Source organism: Lepidochelys kempii, chromosome 1, assembly GCF_965140285.1.
Source record: "Lepidochelys kempii isolate rLepKem1 chromosome 1, rLepKem1.hap1, whole genome shotgun sequence".
Taxonomy (NCBI): domain Eukaryota; kingdom Metazoa; phylum Chordata; order Testudines; family Cheloniidae; genus Lepidochelys; species Lepidochelys kempii.
In genome coordinates this window covers 266,588,863-266,613,065 of record NC_136380.1, presented here as the reverse complement: position 1 = coordinate 266,613,065, position 24,203 = coordinate 266,588,863, and the positions used below count along the sequence as shown (strand labels likewise).

Below are 24,203 nucleotides of genomic sequence, written 5' to 3'. Positions count from 1 at the left end.
GGTTAGAGCAGGCATTGGGCCAAGTGGTTCCCGCAGGCATCGGTAGCCAGGAATCATAGTCCAGGGTCAGAGCTGGAGTTAGCAGCTCAGGATCAGAAGCAGAGTCAAACCTGAAGTCACAGGTCAGGATTGGAGCCGAAGATCAGTACCAGGTTACCTGGAATGAGGCAGGGCTGGGTCCAAGGCAGGATCAGCACTGTGAACAAGGCAGGAGCAGGAACTATCTCAGCCATGGGCGAATGCTTTGAGCAGCTGCTGAACTGCGGCTGCTGTTGGACTTAAGAGCTGGTCTGCTGACTCTTCCAACCAATCAGGTAGTGTAGCCAGTTAGGCAGCCTACTATAGCCCAGCAGCTTTCATTAGGTTGCCCAAAGACTGACTCTGCTACAGACCCTGATTCCTGACAGTGATATTCTATTTACTGAGCAAATGGGAAGCAGATAGGATGTCCCAAAACAGAGATGTTTCCCTCTTTGGCGTCACATGAATTTGCTAAGATACAAAACTATGGCTTCCACATTTTCATATATGAAGGACTATTTTATCTTTCCCAGATTCTTCCTAATTATGAAATGTTAAGGCTAGTGGGATACAGGAGGTCAGAGTAGATGATCATTGTGACACTGCACCCCATATTCTTCACAGTGATGTTATTATATGATATGATTATGGCATAATTATTATGCATTTTGTACAAGATAGGTTATCTGAGATGTCATTGGAAAAGTTATGATTTGCTGAATATGATTATCCTATTTGTATGCATGTATAATTTTTGTATCTAAAGTTAGGAATATTGACTATGTAACTGTATTTCAAATATGCTTATTCTGGGTGACACCCACAACTAGCCTTTCTGGTACAACAATGAAGAAGCCAGATAGTGCTGATGGGCCAACAGCAAAGAGAATGGATCCTCGGGGAACTTAACCTTCCTGTAAACATCCCAGACAACCTGTAAGTAATGGCTGCTATGACTCTGCAAGTTATGCCAGTGCATGTGACCAGCCACATGTCTGTGAACTCCATCTTGGGATGTCAGTGTTTTTCCACAAACTGAGTTTGGGACAAAGGGTTCCTGCTATACGCTAAAGCTATATAAGGCAAGGAGTGACATCACCTGTTGTTCTTCATTCCCCCACAACAGAACACCTAAGAGAAGCTCCTAAGTAAAAAGACTGAACTGGGGGAAGTGCTGGACCCAGCTAAAGGAATTTCTAGCCTGTGTATGAAAAACCTGGGGATTCCAAGCTGCAAAGCAAGAGCAGCTTGTACCTTGAGAATCTGCCAGCCTGCTTGTATCATCAGCAAGGGTGAGAATTTGCTAATTCATATCCTATCTTTTTAGTATCTTAAGCTTAGTTTGCATTTTTGTTTATTTACTAGGTAATCTGCTTTGATCTCTTTGCTATCACTTATAATCACTTAAAATTTATCTTTTGTAATTAATAAACTTATTTTATGCTTTCCAAACTTACTGGTTTAGATTAGTGAAGTGCGTGGGAATCTTAGCTCAAGGGGCTGTTGCATTTCGTCTCCACATTGAGGGAGGAATGAACTCTCGGAGTTTACGCTGTACAGTTCCCTGTGCAGAGCAAGATTTTGGGCTTATACTCCAGAAGGGGGTGCACGCCTGGGAAGCTGGTGGTTATCTTGACTGTAACCTCTCTGTTGTTGGTTCAGGTAGTGGCTGGTCAGAAAGCCTGAATGTAACTGCAGCTGGGTGCGTCCCTGCCTGTGTGAATGCTGGTGGAAGTGTAGGACCAGGAGCGGGTCTGCAGCTTGTCACAGCAGCACAGTGTGAGAGGGAGCCCAGGCTGGTGGATCAGAGGGCTCAGCAGTACCCCAGTTCCAGGTGGCACCCCAGGGGGAAACCATCACAACCATAATGGTTCCTTCTGGCCTTAAAATCTATGGATCTGTGACTCTGAGTAATTGGACTCACGTTGGAGTAAATTAATATTCTGTTGCTCTCAAAATGTACGGCTCTTTTCCTGGCAGTTGCAATGGTTCTGTCACAGATGTGGAAGAGTCCCAATTAAGTTCCTGCCCTTCACATCCGTTATTGTTTGCAAGGATTGAATCTTCAGTGTCAAAATCAAATAGGCTGGGTTCACAGACGGTTATTCAATTTTTCTTTATTTGAATGTACTCACAGGATCTAACTAGTTCTAGCTTTTAACTGATTTTCTAACACTTTCATCTGGTTGACCCTTTTCAAATTATGTTCAGCAGTCAGAACATTTTCAGATTAGACCCTGTACTACACCCTTGTGTAGTCAAGACATTTTCTGCTTAATATAACTGCCTATGCAGCTTAGACACCACAAATATTAGCGTCCCTATTTTACCTTGTCAAGGTGCCATATTAACATGAAGACTCAAGGAATACTTCCATGAGCTCTACTACAGTCTCCTCTTTCAGGCAGATTTAGAAATTATGAGACCACAAGTCTGGGGCTCCCTGTCCCAACAATTATCTGATATTTTAGTCAGACTGGGTTATACGTCAAATCTCTTAGGTCAGATTCAGCTGATGTAGTCACTGAAGAAAACTGAACTATGAACATTCACACCATCTGAGAATCTGGTCTTTAATGCTGTCTATTAGACAAAAGTTAGTATTTTGAAAGCATTATATCTGTTTTCTGAATAATTAAAGCTATTTTGCCTTGGACCTACCCAAAAGTATGTTCTTCTTATGGTATTTGGGATTTATTCCTCCACCCTAAAATGCATTATGTGGATTAAACAATCCTATGAACTAGAAAATGCAATATATATTTAGGGTAAATTTTCAAGCTTGGGTGCCTAACATTATACATCTAAACCTATATTAAATCACCTAAATAAGTGGCCTAATTTTAGGCGTGCTGAGCAAGCAGGCCCTGACCCTATATTTTTAAAGGTTGTTATACTTTACCTTTAGACTAATGGATCTAACCTGCTTTCGGATGCACATAAATCCTCCAACCTGAGCTGCTTCATGAGAACAGATCCGATAATTTTAAATATTTTGTATCAAGTGCATGTCAATATTTAAAAACTACAACTGACCTCTGTCCTGATGCAGTCGCTATAGGTGATGGTCCATTAGGGGCACGTGGTTCTTCACAAGTACTCATTTCCATTATTACTTTATCCAGGGACTTGAAAAATACATGAAGAAATTTGCTACAAATTTCAATTTACTGCACTAGATTTTGAGATATCTAAGTTATCTATTAATTAAAAAGAAGTAAGAACATTAAGTAAAAATCTTTCATAAATATTCTCTGACAATAGCATTTTATTAGAAAACCTTAAATAGAATACATAACCATTTACATTTTTGGACCTTTGGTTATACAGTGCTTATATCAGATATAATTTTTTTCAACTCTCCTAGATTTTCACAGTCATATATAAACTTTGTATACTTCTTGACTTCTAGTCAAGGAAATATTCTATTCATCACACTGTAGTATATTTCTCAAAGGCTGAATTCTGAATGAGTATAAAATGAGGAAGAATTTGATTTTCTCTATACAGTAGTCTTTCAGTGTGAAGGTTCACATAATATTAGCTTTTATGCCCTTTGAATTTTCTCTATTGTGTGTTTTTCTTTTCAGACATTTTTACTGGAAAGTGTTTGAAACTGGTCTTTTGTTGAAATGAATCAGCGGCCGCTAGACATTTTGTTGATATCTTTAAAACATTTTGTATCTGCAAGAAAATTTACAGAGGTGAATCTTCAATAGATTTGCTATAATGTGTAGTTTTTGAGAAAAAAATATTTAAGATTAACAGTCATATTTGCCATTATTTTTTATTATTGAGGCTGGACTTCTCAAAAAGGAGACTAAAGGTGTGAGGCACTCAATCCCATTGATATTGAAGGATATAATTAAAAGCACAACTGCACCTTGCCAAATAATTTAACAAATGATAAAAAAAAAACCCCACAATGTGTTATTCCCAGGAAGAGACCATCTAAATGCAGAAACAGTCTCTTTGCCCGCTCATATTAAAAATGGTCATGGTTTCAATTTATAATAACGGCTAAGGAGAATCCCTATTTTTAAAACTTGGCTCCTGCAACCTTTTTCCCTCCTGCCTGGGCTACTGTAACTTTGCCTCCTCTCAAGTCAATTGAAAACTTTGCTGCTTAGATTATATTCTTGGCCCATCGTTCTGACATCACCACACCCATTATAAGTCTCTCCACTTGCTCGCCACTTCAACCACAAATATAAACATCTTGCCCTTACCTTCAGGTTCCTTCACAATTTTGCCTTGTTGTACCGAATGGCTCAGTTATCTCAATCAGCCATTGCCTTCACACTTATGCCAGCTTCTATCTCCCACTTGTCCAGTTCTCTCACAAACACCTTTGCACTTTTTTTCCATAATGCCCATTACACCTGGAATGCCTACCCTCCTCCCCAAAAATTCATAAACTTATTACCTGATTCCTTCTTAAGACTCATTTACTATGATGTCTACAGTGTGCTGCTAGCTGATATGGTGAGCTGAAACTACAGCTAATTGCTCACCTAGCTCAATGAACAACAACAAAAAACCCACAAAAACTAAAGACACTCCTAATGCACACACAATTCTTTTATGAAAAAAGTAAAAACATATTTACCTAACTCAGCCTCCCTGCCCCTTCTGTTTGTTTCACTAGTTTCTTAGGCCTTTTCTTAAAATAAGGCAATAAGATCTTCGGAACAGGGACTGCATTTTACTATATGCCTGTGTAGTACACAGCACAATGGAGCCCAGACTTGATTGGGCTACTGTAATACAAATAAACAATAGAGCTTGACTGTGGGCTCTCTCAAATAGATGCCTGATTCCTCCCCTTTCCCCACTAAAAGGGCTGATAATCGTTTTTATTTTAGTACAGAAAACTGCTACATAGAGTCTGTGCAAGAGTCCTCCTTGACATTATTTTGCTTAACAAGTACAAATAGAAAGGCCAATTTAATTATGAGCAAAGGCACTTAAAACATTTGCCACCATATTAAAAGACTGATTTCCTGAAAGCCTTAGTTTTTAACAAAAGACAATTGAGTTCTGGCAAGCGCACCACTAAATACTCAAGCTACCTAAATCACGTATACAGAGTATGCCAACTAAATGAAGGCTATTTAAGCTCAACCTTGCTGTGACAGAGTGCAGGATGCAAACAGGTGAGCCTGCTTTCTGATCACTTAGATATTAATTAGTTCCCCTGGAAAAAGCTGAAGGGGTAAATAGTCAATCAGGCTGCCCGGCTGAGTCAATTACCCCATGCTGACAAGCCCACGGCTGACAAGAAGAGGCACAAGAAGGAAGTGCAAGAGGGGAGAGGGAGGAACACAGCTAGCCAAGCCTAGCCACACAGAGGCTCAAAATAGGGATACCTGTTTCCCTCAGGCCCTGGTGAGAGGGCCAAAAGCTAGGTTAACATTGTAGATATACTGTTGCACAGGGATTGTTGTGAAAAGGATGGCGGGATATTAAAATAAAAGGACACGGTGAAGGTACAACCGCAGGAGTCTGTGCAGTTTCTGCGGGGAGAGGGCAAGAGAGGAGCCTTGCTCAGTGACACGCGCGCTCAAATACACACATGCGCCAAAGATAATGAGGTTGTGGTGATGTAATTGAGGGCAGAATTCAGCCAACAGCCTGAAGTGTCCCATCCTGGTGAATACATTGCTTTCTAGAAGAACCAGTGAATTCCCGATACATTCTATCATTGAATTATTAACTTTCCTACCAATTCCGATTCATTAAATCTGTTTGCAGGCAACTTATACAAGTAATGAAGAAGTATCTCTATTAATAAACTCAAATGGAAACTGAATAATGAGAACCAGTGACTGTCAGCTAGTCTACTTCTGGCTTCTCCAACCTCTCCTGAGAGGCTTCTAAGAAAAGAGATGGAGAACTGAAAAATGGCAGCCATCCAGTTCTATGCATCTCCTAATTTTGTTGGGTTCTGTCTACAACTAAAAACCAGACTAAAGCCTTGGACATGTTTTAACTGTGTTGCAACTGGGTCGGGGGACAACCATGCTGTCACTGAGTACCAGGGCTAGGTTACAGTCGTAGTGTGGAAAGGGCCTTAGAGAATAAAGTCAGACAAGAAGGAGGCAGGATCTTGCAATGAGACTAGAAGACAAATATCCATCTTTCAGGTAAAGCTGAAATAATCAGAAATTACAGAAAAACAGTTTTTCTAATGGGACTCAAGCAACAACCTAGAGACCCTCATCTTTATAGGATAGGGATACAGTCACCAGAATGTTTTCTCATCTCCATCTGCTGGTAATCAAAGGACACAATGTACACACCAGCTAAGGTTTAAATTATTTCTAATTAACCTCAAGGAAACCGTAAAACTTTTTTAAAAAGGAATGTATTTACAACTACTATCTGAAAGCCAATGCTATCAAAAGAGTATTGTGAGTCGGTGCGTCAACGCAACAGTGCCCCTCCAGGCCAACCAGGGCATAGCTCCAGCTCACTCAGCTCAGTGGGGCTGTCAGGATATTCTGGCTACCCCAGAATCTGGAAAACGCTCTCTGATCTCAGGTCCGTCAGGGGGTTGGTAGGAGAACCCAGCCACTCCACTGGGTTCCAGCTCAGGGCCCTCAAGTCAGACAAGCAGGACCAGGGTTCGCAGACTCTGACAGTGGTCTGAGCTCCTTCCTACGTTCCCCTGGGCCTCTGCAGGCTCTTCAACTGTTAGTTTGTTCATGTCTTCTTGGAGTGTTGTCTCTAAACTGCTCTTCAGCAGTCTGCTGACAGGAGTTCCTTTCTCCAATCTGCTCACTCCTCCAATAGCCCCATGCCCTTCTGCTTCCCAGACCTGTTATTCTCCCAGCTGCTGTGAGGCTACCAATCAACACTGGCTGGCAGTACCATTAACCCTTTGACTGCTGAGCCTGCGTGGGGTACATATACCACATGACAGGTATTATTTGCAAAGTCATGTGTAAAAAAACCTGGAAATGGCTGAAAACTTAAAAATTGGATTATAACAAACCACAAATTCCAGTGATAATTTATGACTGGTGATATTCTAAACATTCTTAACCATGCTTATAGCTGTTTCCCTCACTTCACACTGACTCAACAGGCATCCTAGTGTTAAGAGTGATGTCTGAGGTTATTGTGGATGCTGGTTGTGTTGTTCTGTTGATGGCTGTGTTTATTTGTATATGAGTTGTGTTATATTGGGAGAGATGTGTGGCTGAGAACTTAAAAACTGGACAGTAAAAGACCACAGAACCCAGTAATGATTCAAACTGGTGCTGTGCTGAACAAAAGAAGTTCTCGACTATGATTGTAGCTGTTTCCATCACTCCACAATGACTCAGACATTTTAGGCTTCAGAGTGACATAAAGAATGTCATTTCTGGAAACTTCTTTTATATATATACACTTTTTGGGTTGATTTCAGAACTTACCAGACTGATTGGATGAGTTTTCAATTTTGTCCATGGTATCTGAAAAGATAAAACATTATGCTAAAGCAAATCAAACAAACATCGAAGAAAATACGTAGTAATCAAGATATCTGTTTCTCAATTTTATTTTCTAGATATAAAAATAAAATTTACACTGAACTGCTGGACTTGCATGTGATCTTTTGAAGCTAGTACAAATAATAAATTATTTTATGTGAGAAATATACATCATATAACACACAAAGTCATGTGGCCAAAAGGAAAGGTAGCTTAGGAGCTACTGGTGGCAGAAAGGAAAAAAGACCGAAAAAATTAATCTGTCTCTAACTCTGTGTTGCCAGACATAAGAAAAGTCCAACAGTTTTTCACATTCCTTCATTAAAAACAAAACAAACCCCCACATTTGCTATGTTACGATATAAATCACGATAGCTTGCTTTCTCTATTTCCCATTCTAGCATGGTCTGGGAGACAGGATAGTAGTAGTGTTGTGTATCACATCACTTCCTAGCAAGAGAGACTGAAGGAGCATTGTCCATTGGCTCCAGAGAGAGTTCTGTCTAGTTTTCAGGCAGAGTATGTCACCATAATATATGGCCTCTGAGGGATGGGAAAGCATAAAAGAAAAAAGGTGATACCACATGAAAGAAAGTGGCAGAAAAAGTACAGTAGAACCTCAGAGTTACAAATACAAGAGTTACGAACTGACTCGTCAACCACACTCCTGATTGGAAACCAGAAGTATGCAATAAAAAGCAAATATGATACAGCACACAGCACTGTGTTAAACATAAACTACTAAAAAATAAAGAGAAAGTTTAAAAAAAAGATTTGACAAAGTAAGGAAACTGTTTGTGCTTGTTTCATTTAAATTATATGGTTAAAAGCAGCATTTTTCTTCTGCATAGAAAAGTTTCTAAGCTGTATTAAGTCAATGTTCAGTTGTAACTTTTTGAACCAACAACCATAACATTTCCTTCAGAGTTACGAACATTTCAGAATTATGAACAACATCCATTCCCAAAGTGTTCGTAACTGGGGTTCTACTGTAACACACAAAATAATAATTAAAGCAGACGGTATGACATAGCCAAAGGAAACTCCAGTAGCTTTCTCTGCAAAAATATACAATCCCTTGCTCCATTTCAAAGTGCATATGAAGAAAATTCCACTTGGATAAAGAAAAAATAAATTAAATCACTGCTCATTTTCATTGCTTCTGTAATAGTCTTACGAGGGATAACAATTAAGAACATTTTCTACTATCTAATGCCTTCAACTTCTTTTTATGAAGCTGTTAAACACCTACAGCAAATTTTTAACATTATGAAATTCAGAATTAGCAATTTTCAGACTTCTTGAAAATAAGTTTTAAGAAGGCAGAAAAGACAAAAAAGGGAGATTGCTTAATTACTGTTCCAACATAATAAAATACTCACCCTAATAGCTGCTTTATTGCAAAAGACCTTGTTTATAGCAAGCCATGTTGGAAGATCCAGCATGTTCTGAAGCACCTCTTCATCAAACTCTAAGTTGGTCAGCTGACCTTCCCCCTTTAGTGTGCTCAGATTGATCTTGTCAGGTGACAGGTTTTTGGTGAACCTAAAAGAGAATATGCATTAAAACTTAAGTTAATGTCACATAAAGCAATTAGTTAGCCATGTCACAGCTCACAATTTATATAAATCAGCAAAGTAATAATCTGAAAAGAACAGGCTTCAAAGTACAGTTTGACCCTAAAATTGACTTGATAAAAAAGGCCCTGAGGGGTTTCACTGTTATTTGTCCCTCAATGACTTCCATATCAAATCTGCTCCATTTACAAGTAAACAAATGGATTAAACAATTAACATGTGTTCTTTCTGGCTCTCTCTCTCATCAGGAATAAACATTCTGTACTTAGAATTTAGCTAACAATTCTTTTGACATTGTGAGAGCCAGAACAGAATCCAGCTCATTCTCCTTTGAACTGTTGTTTTGGCTCTGCAGGGCTAACAGGAGAAAAACTAATGAAAATGTATTTTTTCCTTAAATAAGTAGATATGATTATGAATAAAATCTGGTGGCAGATCTTTTGAGTAAGAAGGTGTTACTTTTACAAAGTCACTTTTCTGACTTTATTCTCACTTTAAGCTTGACAAAATCTTGTATAAATTATACTTAAAATATTCACTAGGGTTTAATTTCAGAATTTATCAAAAACAAATGGTAGAAACTCGTTTGTTGCATAGGATTCTGGTGTATTTACAATGTAGCAATTCAAAGACAGGATTATAAATCCTACAGTAAGTGTTTTTTTGTCAGAGTATACTTTGAAGTGTCATGATCTGACTACATTGCAAGGTCTTCTGTATATACTGAGAAATCTCAAAGATGACACACATACTGTACATTTTACTATTTTTTTAAAAGGCATTATAATTTACTTACATCAGCATAACAGTCCGTGTGATTGTGCCAATCAGTGCATAGCCTAGTGCATAGCCTTTTCACCAGTTGAGGGACTTTTGGACTATTGAGGGCATCGAGAGAAGTTTATTTAAGCTGGGTTTGCTTGATCAGTAGACTGTTCTGAGCCACTCTGCAGTGCATGTGAAGTCTCATGTGATTTATTACAAAGGTGCTCACAGTCACGTGTCCCAGTAGCTGGAGACAGTTTCTGGCCAATGTGTGAGGACTGACCTGGACCGTCAAGATCAAATTGACCACAGTGTTGAATCTGTGTGAGGGGAGGAATGCTTTGGCTGCTACTGCAGATGTACTTGAGTTAATGTGGACATTCAACTGTAGTCCCAGTCGGAGGAGTACGTCCATGGCCTTTTGTGTGCCCATCAAACCCTCACTGAAGGAGAATGCTTTAAGCAGGCAATTGGCTAAGTATGGAAAGAGTATAATGTGACGGTGCACCCCATAAGGCTTTATGGAAATATGCTTATGAATGTACATATGACATAACTGGAATATGTTTTATGCCACATATGACATGTAACATCTCTCTGTAAAGGTTATGATCTACTGAATCTATTAATCCTATTTGTATGTATGTATCATTTTTGTATTCAAAATTATTAATATTGGCTGTGTACTTGCTTGATCTTTAAGTAGCCTTAGTAAAGCATTTGGTCAGTTTCTTGAGAAAGGAATGTGCAAATTAGGTGCCAAATCAAGAAGCACTTAACGACCAATGGATCTTGGAATGCTCCAATCCACATAAGAAGTCTACTTGAGGATGTTCAAGGTAGCATGTGAACCATGGCTGCTACCTCTAAGTTCTGAGTCATGCATGGACATGTGACTGGCCCACGTGACTCCAAAACTCCATACTGTAGCTGGGATTCTACACAGGGGGAGAGAGGGGTGTCCACCCACAAGAGAGAGTCTATTTAAACCCCAGGGAGACCCCTCTATTTTGTCTTCAGCTGGCTCACGAGATAGCCTCTCCACCCCCAAGGATACCTGAAAGAAACTGGAACAAAGGACAATAACTATAGGGGGTGTGAGTGATTGCTGGACCCAGACTAGAAGGAGACTAGTCTGTAAAAGGAAGCTTACTGAAATTCCTCTGAGGGTGAGGTTTTTATCTGTATTCAGTTTTCTCACCGTATTAGACATAGACTTGCATGTTCTATTTTATTTTGCTTGATAATTCACTTTGTTCTGTCTGTTACTACTTGGAACCACTTAAATCCTACTTTCTGTATTTAATAAAATCACTTTTTACTTATTAGTTAACCCAGAGTATGTATTAATACCTGGGGGGGCAAACAGCTGTGCATATCTCTTTATCAGTGTTATAGAGGGTGAACAATTTATGAGTTTACCCTGTATAAGCTTTATCCAGGGTAAAACCGATTTATTTAGGGTTTGGACCCTATTGGGAGTTGGGCATCTGAGTGTTAAAGACAGGAACACTTCTTAAGCTGCTTTCAATAAAGCCTACAGCTGTTAGGGGACGTGGTTCAGACCTGGCTCTGGGTTTGAAGCAGGCTAGCGGGTCTGGCTCAAACCAGGCAGGGCATTGAAGTCCCAAGCTGCCAGGGCAGGAAAGCAGGGGCAGAAGTAGTCTCGGCACATCAGTTGGCAGTTCCCAAGGGAGTTTCTGTGATCCAACCCATCACACAATCCCTTGTTTGCGAACATGTGCCACTACCACAGAAAGGGCCTCTGAGAATGCTCTGGGAATGGATGATAGATCGAATGGGAGCACCTTGTATTGAAAGTGATCCTGATCTAGAATGAATAGTAATCTTCTGCAGGATGGGTGGATCACAATATTGAAGTAAGCATCCTGTAGATCAGTGATGGGCCATAGGGATGTGCTGGCCGCTGCTTCCTGCAGCTCCCATTGGCTGGGAACGGTGAACCACAGCCACTGAGAGCTGCAGGGGACCATGCCTGCAGACGGTCAATGTCAGCAAAATATCTCGCGGCTCACATTCAGATTACCCTGATAGGCCACATGCAGCCCGCAGGTTGCCCACCACTGCTGTAGATCGAGGGCAGAGAACCAGTCCCCTGGGTCCAGAGATGGAATTATTGTTACATGAGTTACCATTTTGAATCTCTGAACCTTTACCAATTTGTTCAGTGATCTTAGCTCTAGAATGGATCTCCAACTGCTGTTCTTTTTCAGTATCAGGAAATACTTGGAATAGAATCCCCTCCCTCTGTGTTGTGTGAGAACAGGTTCTATAGAACCCAACTTCAGTAGAGAGTTGTTTTCCTGTCATAGAAGGTGCTTGTGAGATGGTCCCTGAAGAGGGACAGGTAGCAGGGTGGAAAGAGAGGTAAAATGGATAGAATATCATGTAGAATGAGCTCCAACACTCACTTGTCCATAGTTATGTGTTCCCCGTTTTGAAGAAAGACAGTCACCAAAGCGAAGGAGACATGCGGTCTGTTGCAGCAGGTAAGAATGGGGGTGGTAACTTAAGCCCTCAACCAACCCATCAAAATTGATGTTTAGATGTAGAGGGTTGTGAAGTAGATGCTTGTGGAGCAGCTGGTTTCCTTTCCTGCAATCACTGTCTTTTGTGCTGGAGTTCATAATGCCTCTGGGGGAAAAGAAATTGAGTAGGCTGGGATCTCTGCACTATCTGGGATTTACTGGATCTTCTTTTCTGTGCAGGTGTGTAAATTCCCGGCGAGTGCACGGTGACGCTAAAGTCTTTTTATGTGTGGAGGGATTTATCAGTTTCCTCGACAAACAACTCTGATCCCTCAAAAGGAAAGTTCTCAACTGTAGACAGGACTTCCTTTGGAAAGCCAGACAGCTGAAGCCAGGAAGCCCTCCCCATGACCACTGCCATGGAGACAGAATGAGTTGCTGTGTCAGCAGCTCCATCTGATCTGTAGGAAGATGCTCAGTAGAGGCATTCAGTTTGGAGTAATTAATATGGTTATACTTTGCCATGAGAGCCTGGTAATTGGTGATCCTAAATTGTAAGATAACCAAAGAGTATGGTTTACATCCAATTACGTGAAGACATTTAAAATCCCTGCCACATGGGGTCTATTTAGTGTGGTGCCATCTGCCATGTTCGTTTACAGCATCGATTACAGGGGAGTTCAGGGATGGATGTGAAAATAAAAAGTCTGAGTCCTTGGAGGAAACATGGTATTTTTTGTCCTCTCTCTTACACGTTGTCAGGATATGCCATATTATTTTTGCTGGATCCAGCAAGACCTTGTTAATGGGTAATGCAATGTGGGCAGATGAGGTGTGCAGGAAGTTGAGTAGCTTGTGCTGTGATTCCTTAACCTCCTCTAGTAGAATTTGTAAGGTCCTGAAATTGTGTAAAATCATCTGCCAAGGTCAGTAGAGGAGGCATAATGGGCTCATCAGAGGAGGATGGAGAAATGCTGGTCGCAGGAGTAGTTTTGTCTACTCTTGTTTCCTGCTACTCAAAGGTCTACTCTTGTGGATCAGGAGCTCTAGAGACAGAAGCTGGAGAGGACTGCCTTTTCTTCTCCCAGTGAGAAACACTACGGGCCTTCAAAAATTGCTGGCAATAAGCCATTCAGGGGCCCCAGTAAGGCACTGAGGTGGTGCAAAAGGCATGGGTGGGGGGACCCAAAGGCATCTGTACCAAATGGATGGGCAGTGTCTCTCATGACAATAAACTGGCTCCAAAGAGGTCTCAGGATGGAAAGCTCCCTGACAGTGAAAAGGAGAGCCTTGGACAGAAATGTGAGAGACTGATGAGAAATCATCATTGTCTTCCTTTTCATCACTTGGCAGAAGTGGAGCAGTTATGGAAGCTATGGGAGATTCCACTGGTACCATGTGGAGAGCGAGAGGTAGTCCGTACCTGAAATGTGTCGGTACTGAGCAGGGGAGACTCAGGCATTTCTGAAACCACCAACTACCTGGGAAAGCAAAATTCCTGCAGTACTGGGAGGGTGGGCAGTATCGCTAAGATGAACAGAGGTGACTGAGGTAGAAGGTGCTGATGATACCAGAGGTCTCTTGAGCTCCAATGAATAACCAGTAGGGGTTGGTCTGGTCTTCTGCGGAGCTGAAGTACTAGGCACCAAGGCCGCACGGGACTCTGTCAGTACTGATTTAGAGGAGATGGTTTTCTCTCAACCACCCTGTTCACCCAATGGTACCAGTCTCCCTGAGCCCAAACTCTTAGAGTCCTTAGGCTTGCTGGCGACGAGAGTACCTTAGGAGCCCGCAGCCCAATGGGTAATGAGTCGAAGATCAATGGGTGCCACGGTAGTCAACCTGGCCAGGGATTGTCTCTGTGGTAGATTCTCTTGACGCCTGCTTTCTAGAGGCTTTTTGAGAGGATTCCATGGATTTCCTTTTTGAAGTTGCAGGGGAGTGTTGTGCTGAGGAAGTTGATGGAGTGGGCCTCATCTGGGGACCACTGTATGGAGGAGGGGTCCCTGGGCTGGGGCTGAAAGCTGGTCGGAGTGAACTCTCCATTATAAGCAGACACAGATTTAGTTTGCAATTCTTTCTGGACATTGACTTTAATTTGAGGCAGAAATTACACTTTTGAGGGACATGTGACTCCCCGAGACAAATATACAGTGGGAATGTCCATCACTGACCAGGATAGCCTCTTGGCACAAAAGGTAACATTTAAACCCAGGAAAGCCAGACATACTCTTTCTAGAGTCCACTTCCCTAGAGGAAAGAAACAAGAAAACATATCTATGGACAAACAGACACTGCTACCTAAAATCTTCAATCTGAGGGGCAGGGCGTACAAGTGTACCTAGAGTAGAGGACCTATAGGGTCTACTCGAAGAAGAATTCAAAATTTTGCAAAATATTAAAATACATTTTATGTACTTCTCTATACTCTGCATGCAAAAGGTAGTAGGGGATTAAAGCATATACCTAATTTTTTAAATCTTCTTTTAGCTCCCCTCACATTTTGCTTACTAGCTCTTGCTCCACTATGATTCTCTAGACTTTCTATCACATCACACTCACCACAAGAGCCAACTGATGCACAGAACATGAAGATGGCTTTGATGGGCTCTGGAAAATGCATGTTTATTTAGGGCAATTTTGCATTTTTTTTGAGACCCCATCTACATAACACTTTCAACAGGAAGTTAGAGATGTGTCATGACACTCTCATTGGTAAATTACATCATTTTACCATGTAGGATGAACTAACTATTTTATAGCTTGGATTGATAAATAGAGGCTGCTAAAGCTAGAATGAGGGAAATCCAAAGTAGCAATGCAACCTCAGAAGAAAAAGAAGTACATATAAAAATAGAACTGGAGTGAAACAAAGGAACAAAAAGAAGACGAAAAGAAAAGCTTATTAACCTTCTTGAATACAGGAATGAGTAATCCTCTCATTTTAGAATGTAAAGCCTCACCAAATGTCAGAGATCACATTACCAGTTGCATCTTTTGGCTAAAAATCAAGATTCTGGAACTGTACAGTAGACATTCAGTGTTTTCAACCATAACAGGAACATTAAGTATTTTTAACATACAGCATCGCAAACTAGTATTGCAGGGAATTTTGTGTTTTTAAAATAGGAAACCTCAAGAGAACCTATTTATTTCATTTTTATATATTCCTTATTATATATTCATCACCAACATCCACATTTCACAACCAAAAATTCAAACTATTTTTCTAAGATTTTCACAAAAACTTGTTAGTACATCTACAGGTCTCTTTCTAAATCTCACATCAAACGGAGAAAGAATAAGCCTCCTGCAAATACTCATGCACAAGTAATTTTTGTCAAGTTAACAACAGTTTGGTTAGTTTCACTCCTGCAAGTCAATGGTGGTCAGCAGGGAAACTGACAACAATCATGTCAATTTCACGCAGCAGCTAACAGGCTTCCAGGGTCCCTGGATCCCCCACAGCCTGTTGGAAGAACCAGAAGCCTAGGTCTGCAAGAAGCCTAGCCAGAAGTGCTGGCTGCTAAGCTACAAGCCTCCAGGCTTAGCTGGAGTTTCCAGATTCCAAGCTCCCCTTCAGCATACCTGGCACCTGGAAGTCCTGGGAGTGCTGGCTCTACCACAGCCTGCCTAGAGGCTGCTGAAGAGGTCAGAGCCTGGGATCCCTTGGCTCCCTGATTCCCAGGGCAACTGGTTCCTCAACATCCTCACTGGATTCCATCAGAAGTTCACCAAAATCAAATTGTTTCCAGTGAACTGGAAACTTCTCATGAAAAAAGTTTCACTGGAATTTTTCCAGCCAGCTCTAGTTAATAACACTTCAAATTTAATTTCTTTTTCCTGATTAATGATCTAGTTTGCTCTTCATCGTTTGTGATGTTTGTTCTTCACTTTGACCTTGCACAATGAGAATAGACTATTCATCTTCACTTTTGCTTATTATCAGTTGTTGATTTCACTCTCTGGTCTTCATGTATTAAAATAGGTTGGCCCCTCAAGACCAGGGGCCAGGAGGGTAGGGCCACACCTCTGGGCGGTACCACAAAGACTGCTGACCAATAACTCTTTTCTCTTTGGAGAGAGGATGTTGGTGAATTCCCAATGCTTGCTATAAACACTGGGATTGGATGGCGTGCAGCTGGGCAGGGGGCATAAAGAGCAGTGCTGGCTCAAAACAGGCATCACCCTCCCCACAATGCTCTTGTAAAATCTCACCTTCCCTCCTTCCTCTCTCACACCTCCCAGGAGATTACTAGCACCTAGGACATCAATTTCATGTCACTCTGTCTTTTTGTTACGCCAGGGGGAATTCTGCGCCACTGCGTGTGCGCAGAATTCATGTCCCCAGTATATTTCTTTGCTTCCCTGCAGAAAAATGACTTTCTGGCAAGGAAGCAAAGGGAAGCTGCAAGAGCAGTCACACACCACTCCCTAGCAATGCAGGTACATCGTTTCAGGCACCTGGAGCAGCCAGTGGAGAGGTAAATCACCGCAGGGCTGGGGACAGCCCAGCCAGTGGCTCCTACCCTGAGCCATGACCAACTGCTACTCCCAGCTGGGCTGGAGGCAGGAGAGGGTGGGACTTCCTCTTCCCCTGCAAGGAGTGGCTGGGGCTGTGTCAGACCCACCCCCGGAAACCTCCCCCAGCTGCAGGAAGCTCAGCATCCTCCGCTGCTTCCTGCACCCAGACCCCCTGCCTGTGGACCCCCACTCCTTCACCCAGACCACTCCCCACTGAGCTCCCTGCACTCAAACCCCACCCTGATGAGCCCCACCCCCTGCACCACCCTGAGCCCCCACATCACTGACCCCCAACTAGCTGCACTCCCCTAGCACCCAGACTCCCCTGCTGAGACCCCCACACCCAAGCCCCTCTGCTGAGACCCAACCACTTTCACGTGGAAGCCCCTGCAGAGTCCCATTGCCCCTGCACCTGGAACCCCCGCAATGAGCCTCTGTGCATCCAGATCCCCCCATATCTAGACCCCCCCACTGAGCTGCCCGCACCCAGATTGTCCCACACAGAATCCTCTCAACCCACATCTGGATCCCCCACACTGAGCCCTTCCACACTTGAATCATGCCTGGTTGTGCCTGCTAGCCCCAGACCTGGTGCACCCTGCCCCCAGGGTGTTTCTGGGGCAGGCCCAGGCCTTTTGTTGTGTTAGGGTCGGGTGCAGCCTCACCACTGAGTCAGTGTCCTGGGGGTGAGGAGGCTGTACAGTGATCTCCCACCTTCGTACAGTCATTGGCCTGTACTCCCCACTCCCATGCTGGTACCTCTACATTTATTTATTGACAAATAAAACTTGCAGAATTTTCAAATATTATGCACAAAATTTTTATTTTTTTGGCACATAATTTTTAATTTTTTGGAGCAGAATGCCCTCAGGAGTATTTTGTGGATGTTTACTGTACATTGGGTGAGGCAAGGTCTTCATATTCTGGGATTCAGGCACATCTAGACTCTGAAGTGAGTGTACAATTACATGGAATAATTAATTTGTTTTTGATTTACAAGATCGCAATTTTTTTGTTTTTGATTTACAAGATCGCAATTTTAAGTATTTGGTCCTAGCAGCACGGGTGAGATTTCCCTAATCTGGAATAGAGTTAATGATAGTATATGGCTGGTACTGACAACTCCACAGAGGTTGGAAATAAATTACCCCTTTTCAGCGAACTGGGCATTAACTCTCCTTCACTGAGAAGGGGACTGGATTGTAGGGAGTTCCAGGCACTTGTATGAGGCCTAATGATTGCCTCATGCAGTGATCTGCACTTGGTAGTGACTATGGTCAGACCATGGAAAATTTAGAAAGCTTGGAATTTTATCAGTGAAAATGTGAGTAAGTTGATAATCAGCTGGATTGGCTGAGGCCTACCCCCTTTTTACTACTGTCCGGGCAGACTAACTTTAGAATATAGTTTAGTTATATTAAAGGTTTAATAAAGCTGCTGCAGCCACTTGGCCAAAAGATAATTCTGACCTATGTCCTCATTGCCCGCTCCCTGCCTCTTGCAATATAAAAAGTTGCAAATATTTGGTTTGCTACTACTGCAGGGGAATCCAAACACAAAAATGTTTACACTGATTTATTTTCAATATCTTGAAAGCTTTAGCTTTTGCAAAACCTCCCTCTATCCCTCAAAACCTACATTTTAGGTTTGAACTATTATCTGTGAGTCAGCGGCAGTGCTATGAGTACTCACCTGGCCCCACAGTATGCCAACATTTTTATGGCTGACTTAGAACAACGCTTCCTCAGCTCTCGTCCCCTAGCGCCCCTACTCTACTTGCGCTACATTGATGACATCTTCATCATCTGGACCCATGGGAAGGAGGCCCTTGAGGAATTCCACTTGGATTTCAACAATTTCCACCCCACCATCAACCTCAGCCTGGACCAGTCCACACAAGAAATCCACTTCCTGGACACTACAATACAAATAAGTGATGGTCACATAAACACCACCCTATGCCAGAACCCTACTGACCGCTATACTTACCTACATGCCTCCAGCTATCATCCACACCACATCACACCATCCATTGTCTACAGCCAAGCCCTCAGATACAACCGCATTTGCTCCAATCCCTCAGACAGAAACAAACACCTAGAGGATCTCTATCAGGAGTTCTTAAAACTACAATGCCCACCTGCTGAAGTGAAAAAACAGATTGATAGAGCCAGAATGGTACCCAGAAGTCATCTACTACAGGACAGGCCCACCAAAGAAAGTAACAGAACACCACTAGCCATCACCTACAGCCCCCAACCAAAACCTCTCCAGCGCATCATCAAGGATCTACAACCTATCCTGAAGGATGATCCCTCACTCTCACAGACCTTGGGAGACAGGCCAGTCCTCGCTTACAGACAGACCCCCAACATGAAGCAGATACTAACCAGCAACTACACACCACACAACAGAAAACACTAACCCAGGAACCAACCCCTGCATTAAACCCCGTTGCCAACTCTATCCGCGTATCTGTTCAAGGGACACCAACCACATCAGCCACATCATCATCATTGGTAGATGTGCTCGTTCACCTGCACATCTACCAATGTAGATATATGCCATCATGTGCCAGCAATGCCCCTCTGCCATGTACATTTGCATAGAGACTGTCCGGTTTGGCCAAAGAATAAATGGACACAAATCAGACAACAAGAATTGTAACATTCAAAAACCAGGAGAGCACTTCAATCTCCCTGGACACTCAATAACAGCCTTAAAAATCGCCACTCTTCAAAAAAAAAAAAAAAAAACACACCTTCAAAAACAGACTTCAATGAGAAACAGCAGAACTGGAATTAATTTGCAAACTTAACACCATCAAATTAGGCCTGAATAAAGACTGGGAGTGGCTGGGTCACTACAAAAAATAATTTCCCCTCTGTTGATACTCTTACCTCTTGTCAACTGCTGGGAATGGGCCACATCCACCCTAAATGAATTGGCCTCATTAGCACTGGACCCCCACTTGGTAAGGCAACTCCCATCTTCTCATGTGCTGTATATTTATTCCTGCTTATTGTATTTTCCACTCAATGCATCTGATGAAGTGGGTTATATCCCACAAAAGCTTATGCCCAAATAAATGTGTTCGTCTCTAAAGTGCCAAAAGGACTCCTCATTGTTTATATCTGAGAATGTCGCTTTAAACTAAGGTCAAATATTCAGTTCAAAGAACTATGGCAATATTATAATAGTATTTGAGATCTTCAACTCACAAGAGTCAAGACACCACAAGATACAACAACCATAACTGGTTACCATGTGTATATGTAATGTTAAGTATTATTATGCCATTATATTTATGGTTTAATTTATATGTACAATCTGGTAATACTTGTTGTTTAGTAAAAAGTCTTGTTAATCTGCATACACATTATTTTAAAGCATTTATAATTTATTTCTAAACCAAATATTTTCAGATATAGCAAAAAACATTATCTTCATGATTTGCTAATGCAGTGATTTTCAACCTGTGGTCCACGGACCCCTGGGGGTCCGCAGACTATGTCAAAGGGGCCCATAAAAGTTTGTCATTACCATAGAACAGTGTCTTTCAACCTGTGGTCCGCGGACCCTTGCAGGTCCGCAAGCTATGTCTAAGATTTCTAAAGGGATCCGCACCTCCATTTGAAATTTTGCAGAGCTCCGCAAATAAAGAAAGGTTGAAAACCACTGTGCTAAGACAACATAAGCAACTGGAACTTTTCAAACAATATTTAAGTGTGTTTGTACAATACATACATTCACATTTGCAAACAGAAAAAGCAATAATAATCCAGAGAATAGTTTTTCAAAAGATTAAGAATCAAAATAAAGGGTATACAGAGAGAATTTCTATCACACTTTAACATTTATATTCTGTGATTTGATCTGTGACAATCTTGGGTTCTGAACAGCAGTATCCCAAATCACTTGTGGAAGGGTTGGTCAAGAGACACAAAGCTAACTTGAACAGAGGGTGGAGAGGGATGGGGTAGAGGACAGACAGGTCTTGTCTATATGAACACTTAATTCATGGCACCGGTGGGGTGTAAATCTACCTCACCACCAACTGTCTGCGTGGATCCTACTGCCGCTCACTAAAAGTTCTGTACTGCTCTTTTATCTGCTCTCTAGGATAGATTAAACTCACTAAGGAACTTTTAGTGCATGGCAGCATGGTCCACATGGACACCTAGTGTGCAACAGGCTAGTGTGGGGTATTTACACCCCCACTCTCAGGAAACTGTTTGTATGGCACACTTTTCCTCTTCCCTCCTGAAGAAAGCTGCTCCTATGGAAGTACTGGTTTAAGCACTCTATGACACTCTATGCACCAGCTGATGGGAGGAAATTCAGATTTTGGTGGTTAGTGAAGGTCTGGAGAGAATGCCAGGTGCCTTGCATAATTCATCAATTTAAACTTCACCTTCCAGATTGAATAAGAAGACTGCCCAAATGGAGTGAGCCTGGATCACATCTGGGCATCTGAGTCTCATCTACTCTGAAGACCTGCTGAATACATGATCTGATCCATTTGGTCAGATAGATCAAGACATACCCTTTTTAAAATCCCTCAGGCAGAACAAATGACAAGTCCACTCTACACAAATGCTCAGTGCTGCCTAAGCAAATCTTAGGGGCCCATATCAAATCAAAGATGTGCGACACCTTTTCATTCTTCCCTTGTGACTGTGCACTGAAAGGTCCAGGGGTGGTGGAACAATTTGTATAGTGGGGGTGCTGAGAGCCATTGAACCAAACTGTAAAACCCTGTATACAGTGGAGACCCCTGCATTTTGTGCCCCAGTGTCCTGGGCACCTTGGCTGCACAAGGAGTCCCCTGCAGCCCTGCTGTCAGCACTGCCCTGACCCTAACCCCAATCTTATCTCTCACAGCTGGAAAAAAAAATCTTTCAAATAAAGTTGTCGAAATTAGAAAAAAATAAAAAATCAAATTCCGCCAAACCTAAGTATACTTAGTTTAGGCTTTAATATCGGCCGTCATAATTTCAAAGTTAATTTTAAATAGGTTTATTTTTTTTAAAAAGATAAAAGTATTTAATTTATTTAATTTAAAAAATCCACCTTACAGAAAACTGATTAGGAAGAGTGGCAGGAATGGTCATGTGTGTCAGGGTACTTGGTACACCATGGCACACTTCCGTGCTTTGGGTATAGTAAGACTTCCTGGCTCTCATCATGTTCATGTACAGCTGGAGAAGTCTACAGGCAATGGAAGGAAAATTCCATTCCCCAGAGGAACATTGGTTGATAAAGTTCAAATGTTGGCAGGTCTTTGGAGGCCAATTTGTTAATAAATGTATCACATATTGTCATGCAATATTAAATATATTACATGAATGTCAATAAGAGTAAATGCCTTTGAGATGGCCACTGTCTTGGCCAACTACCAAGGATTGAACAGGGAGCCTCTATAGCTGAAAGCTAACTCAAAATGTTGAAACTCCTAAGAGCCAAGCTCTGTAGCCATGAACTGTAACAGATACACATTCTCTGGGAACTGGGTAGAGAGAGACAAATAAAACACACTCACCAGTAGGTTACACTGGACAGGAGGTAGCTTGTCTCAAGAGTCTAACGCCCACCACAGTTTGAATTCCAGCTGAGTCCGACTTATGATGGCTGCCATCCTCACATGCCAGAGATTGAACTGGGCACCTCCAAAGCTAAAAGTATGTGTCCCTCCATTCCAGAGCCATAAGAGAACCATAACTTCTCTGAATCAGGCACTCAGGTGGATACGTAACATATGCTAGTCAGTGGGTTACACCTTCATGATTTTTCTTTTAAATAACTTGTCCTTTAATTTTGCACCCACTGGATGAAGCCTGTCCCCACTGAAGTCAGTTGCAAAACACTGATGTCAATGGGACCATAGTTTCATCCTTTGCTTCTACATTCAAATAAATCGCCCCTTCCAAATAATCACTTCCATTTCAATTACCACATACCAGGCCTCCATGTAGATTGCTGCTTTAGCTTACTTTCTGGAGACCTAACTACTCCAAACTGCCCTCAAGTTTACATCCTAGCATAAGGAGTCCTGTCCTCATGCTTAATATATTCTGACTTCCCTCCAACATCTTTTGCATTCAGTGCAAATACCAAATCCCCCATTACAACAAATTCCACTTCTCAATGTAATATTGGTAAAATGGTTTGTATTTGAAAAACTATATTGGTTCTTCTTCAGATACAAATAGATGAAGCAGAAACAGCTGCTGTTACCAATGGCTATAATCTAATTATCACATTGCAGATTTTCCAAGATACCAGCCAAAGCCTACACATGAATGAGGCACTTACACTACAAGAATGGGAATCACTTTTTAAAAATATAAAACACTTTTCAATCTACTTCTTTTTCTGTTTCGTTTAATGTGAAGTCCTCACACAAGCATATTAATTATCCTTCCTATCCCACAATAGTCTTTTCACAGTTCACTTATGAAAGCCTGGAAATTGTTAGAGATGTTATCAAATCCAGCTGGGCTGTTACAAATATAGTAGTCCTATAGATAAGGAACTTAATGAACACAATGACTACAGGACACTAAGAACATTAAGTTTCTCCTATATACAAAAACATATACCACCCCAAACGTATATAATTTATGTAGTATAGCTAGCACCTTTGGGCACTGCAAAAATAATAAATAAGCTTATCACATTTTGACAAATGGACTGTACTTGAAGGCTTATTAACTTCTGCTCAAAATATAATGTTCCTGAACTAAAGCGAAGAGACATGATTTCATACAGAAAAGGACTGATAGTGGGGAAAGTCTGAAGAATTTAAAATTATGAAATAATTAATAAGGTAATGGTGAAGCACTGGCTTTTTTTTGCAGATAGCAAGCTTGTCTGGTCTGTGACTTACTAGAGAAGTAGTAGCTGAAAGCCTGTGCTGTTCAAATTACAGGTGTAATTTGTAAAATCATGTGTATAAAAACTTGAAAATGGCCGAGACCTTAAAAATTGGTTGGTAACAGACCGCAAATTCAAGTGATGATTGAATCTGGTGATATTCTAAACAAAGAGAGCTCTCATCCACACTTGCATATTTTTCCATCTCTTCACACTGACTCTACAGACATAACAGTCTTCATAGTAACAAGCCTGGAATCTTATTAAATAAATATGTCTCTGGCAGGATGGATGTTTTCCTTCTCTGACACTCTTTTCTCTTGTGTATGCAGTGAGTTTGGGGGGGGTTTCCCCCTTATTTCTTTTCTCCTCCTTCCTGGCTCCCACACCATGTGTCCAAGTTGCATTATTGACAACCCTAAGTATTCAAAAATAATTCATCAGCCCTCCCACCCCCAAATCACTAGCTATTA

At 41.6% G+C, this 24,203-nt stretch overlaps 1 protein-coding gene across 6 annotated transcripts in view; it reads right to left on the bottom strand.

Annotated features, from left to right (window-relative positions):
- Nucleotides 1–24,203, bottom strand: part of BLTP3B (bridge-like lipid transfer protein family member 3B) — an 81,832-nt gene that overhangs the window by 37,294 nt on the left and 20,335 nt on the right. For all 6 annotated transcript variants that reach the window (XR_012156694.1, XR_012156695.1, XM_073327420.2 and 3 more), the window contains 3 exons: nucleotides 8,882–9,044; nucleotides 7,443–7,481; nucleotides 3,058–3,149 (listed from right to left, as the gene is read on the bottom strand). Coding sequence is in view for 4 of the 6 variants with exons in the window: in XM_073327423.1 (XP_073183524.1) it covers nucleotides 3,058–3,149; nucleotides 7,443–7,481; nucleotides 8,882–9,044 (294 nt within the window). In the remaining 2 variants the exon portion in view is untranslated. The remainder of the gene's footprint in view (nucleotides 1–3,057; nucleotides 3,150–7,442; nucleotides 7,482–8,881; nucleotides 9,045–24,203) is intronic.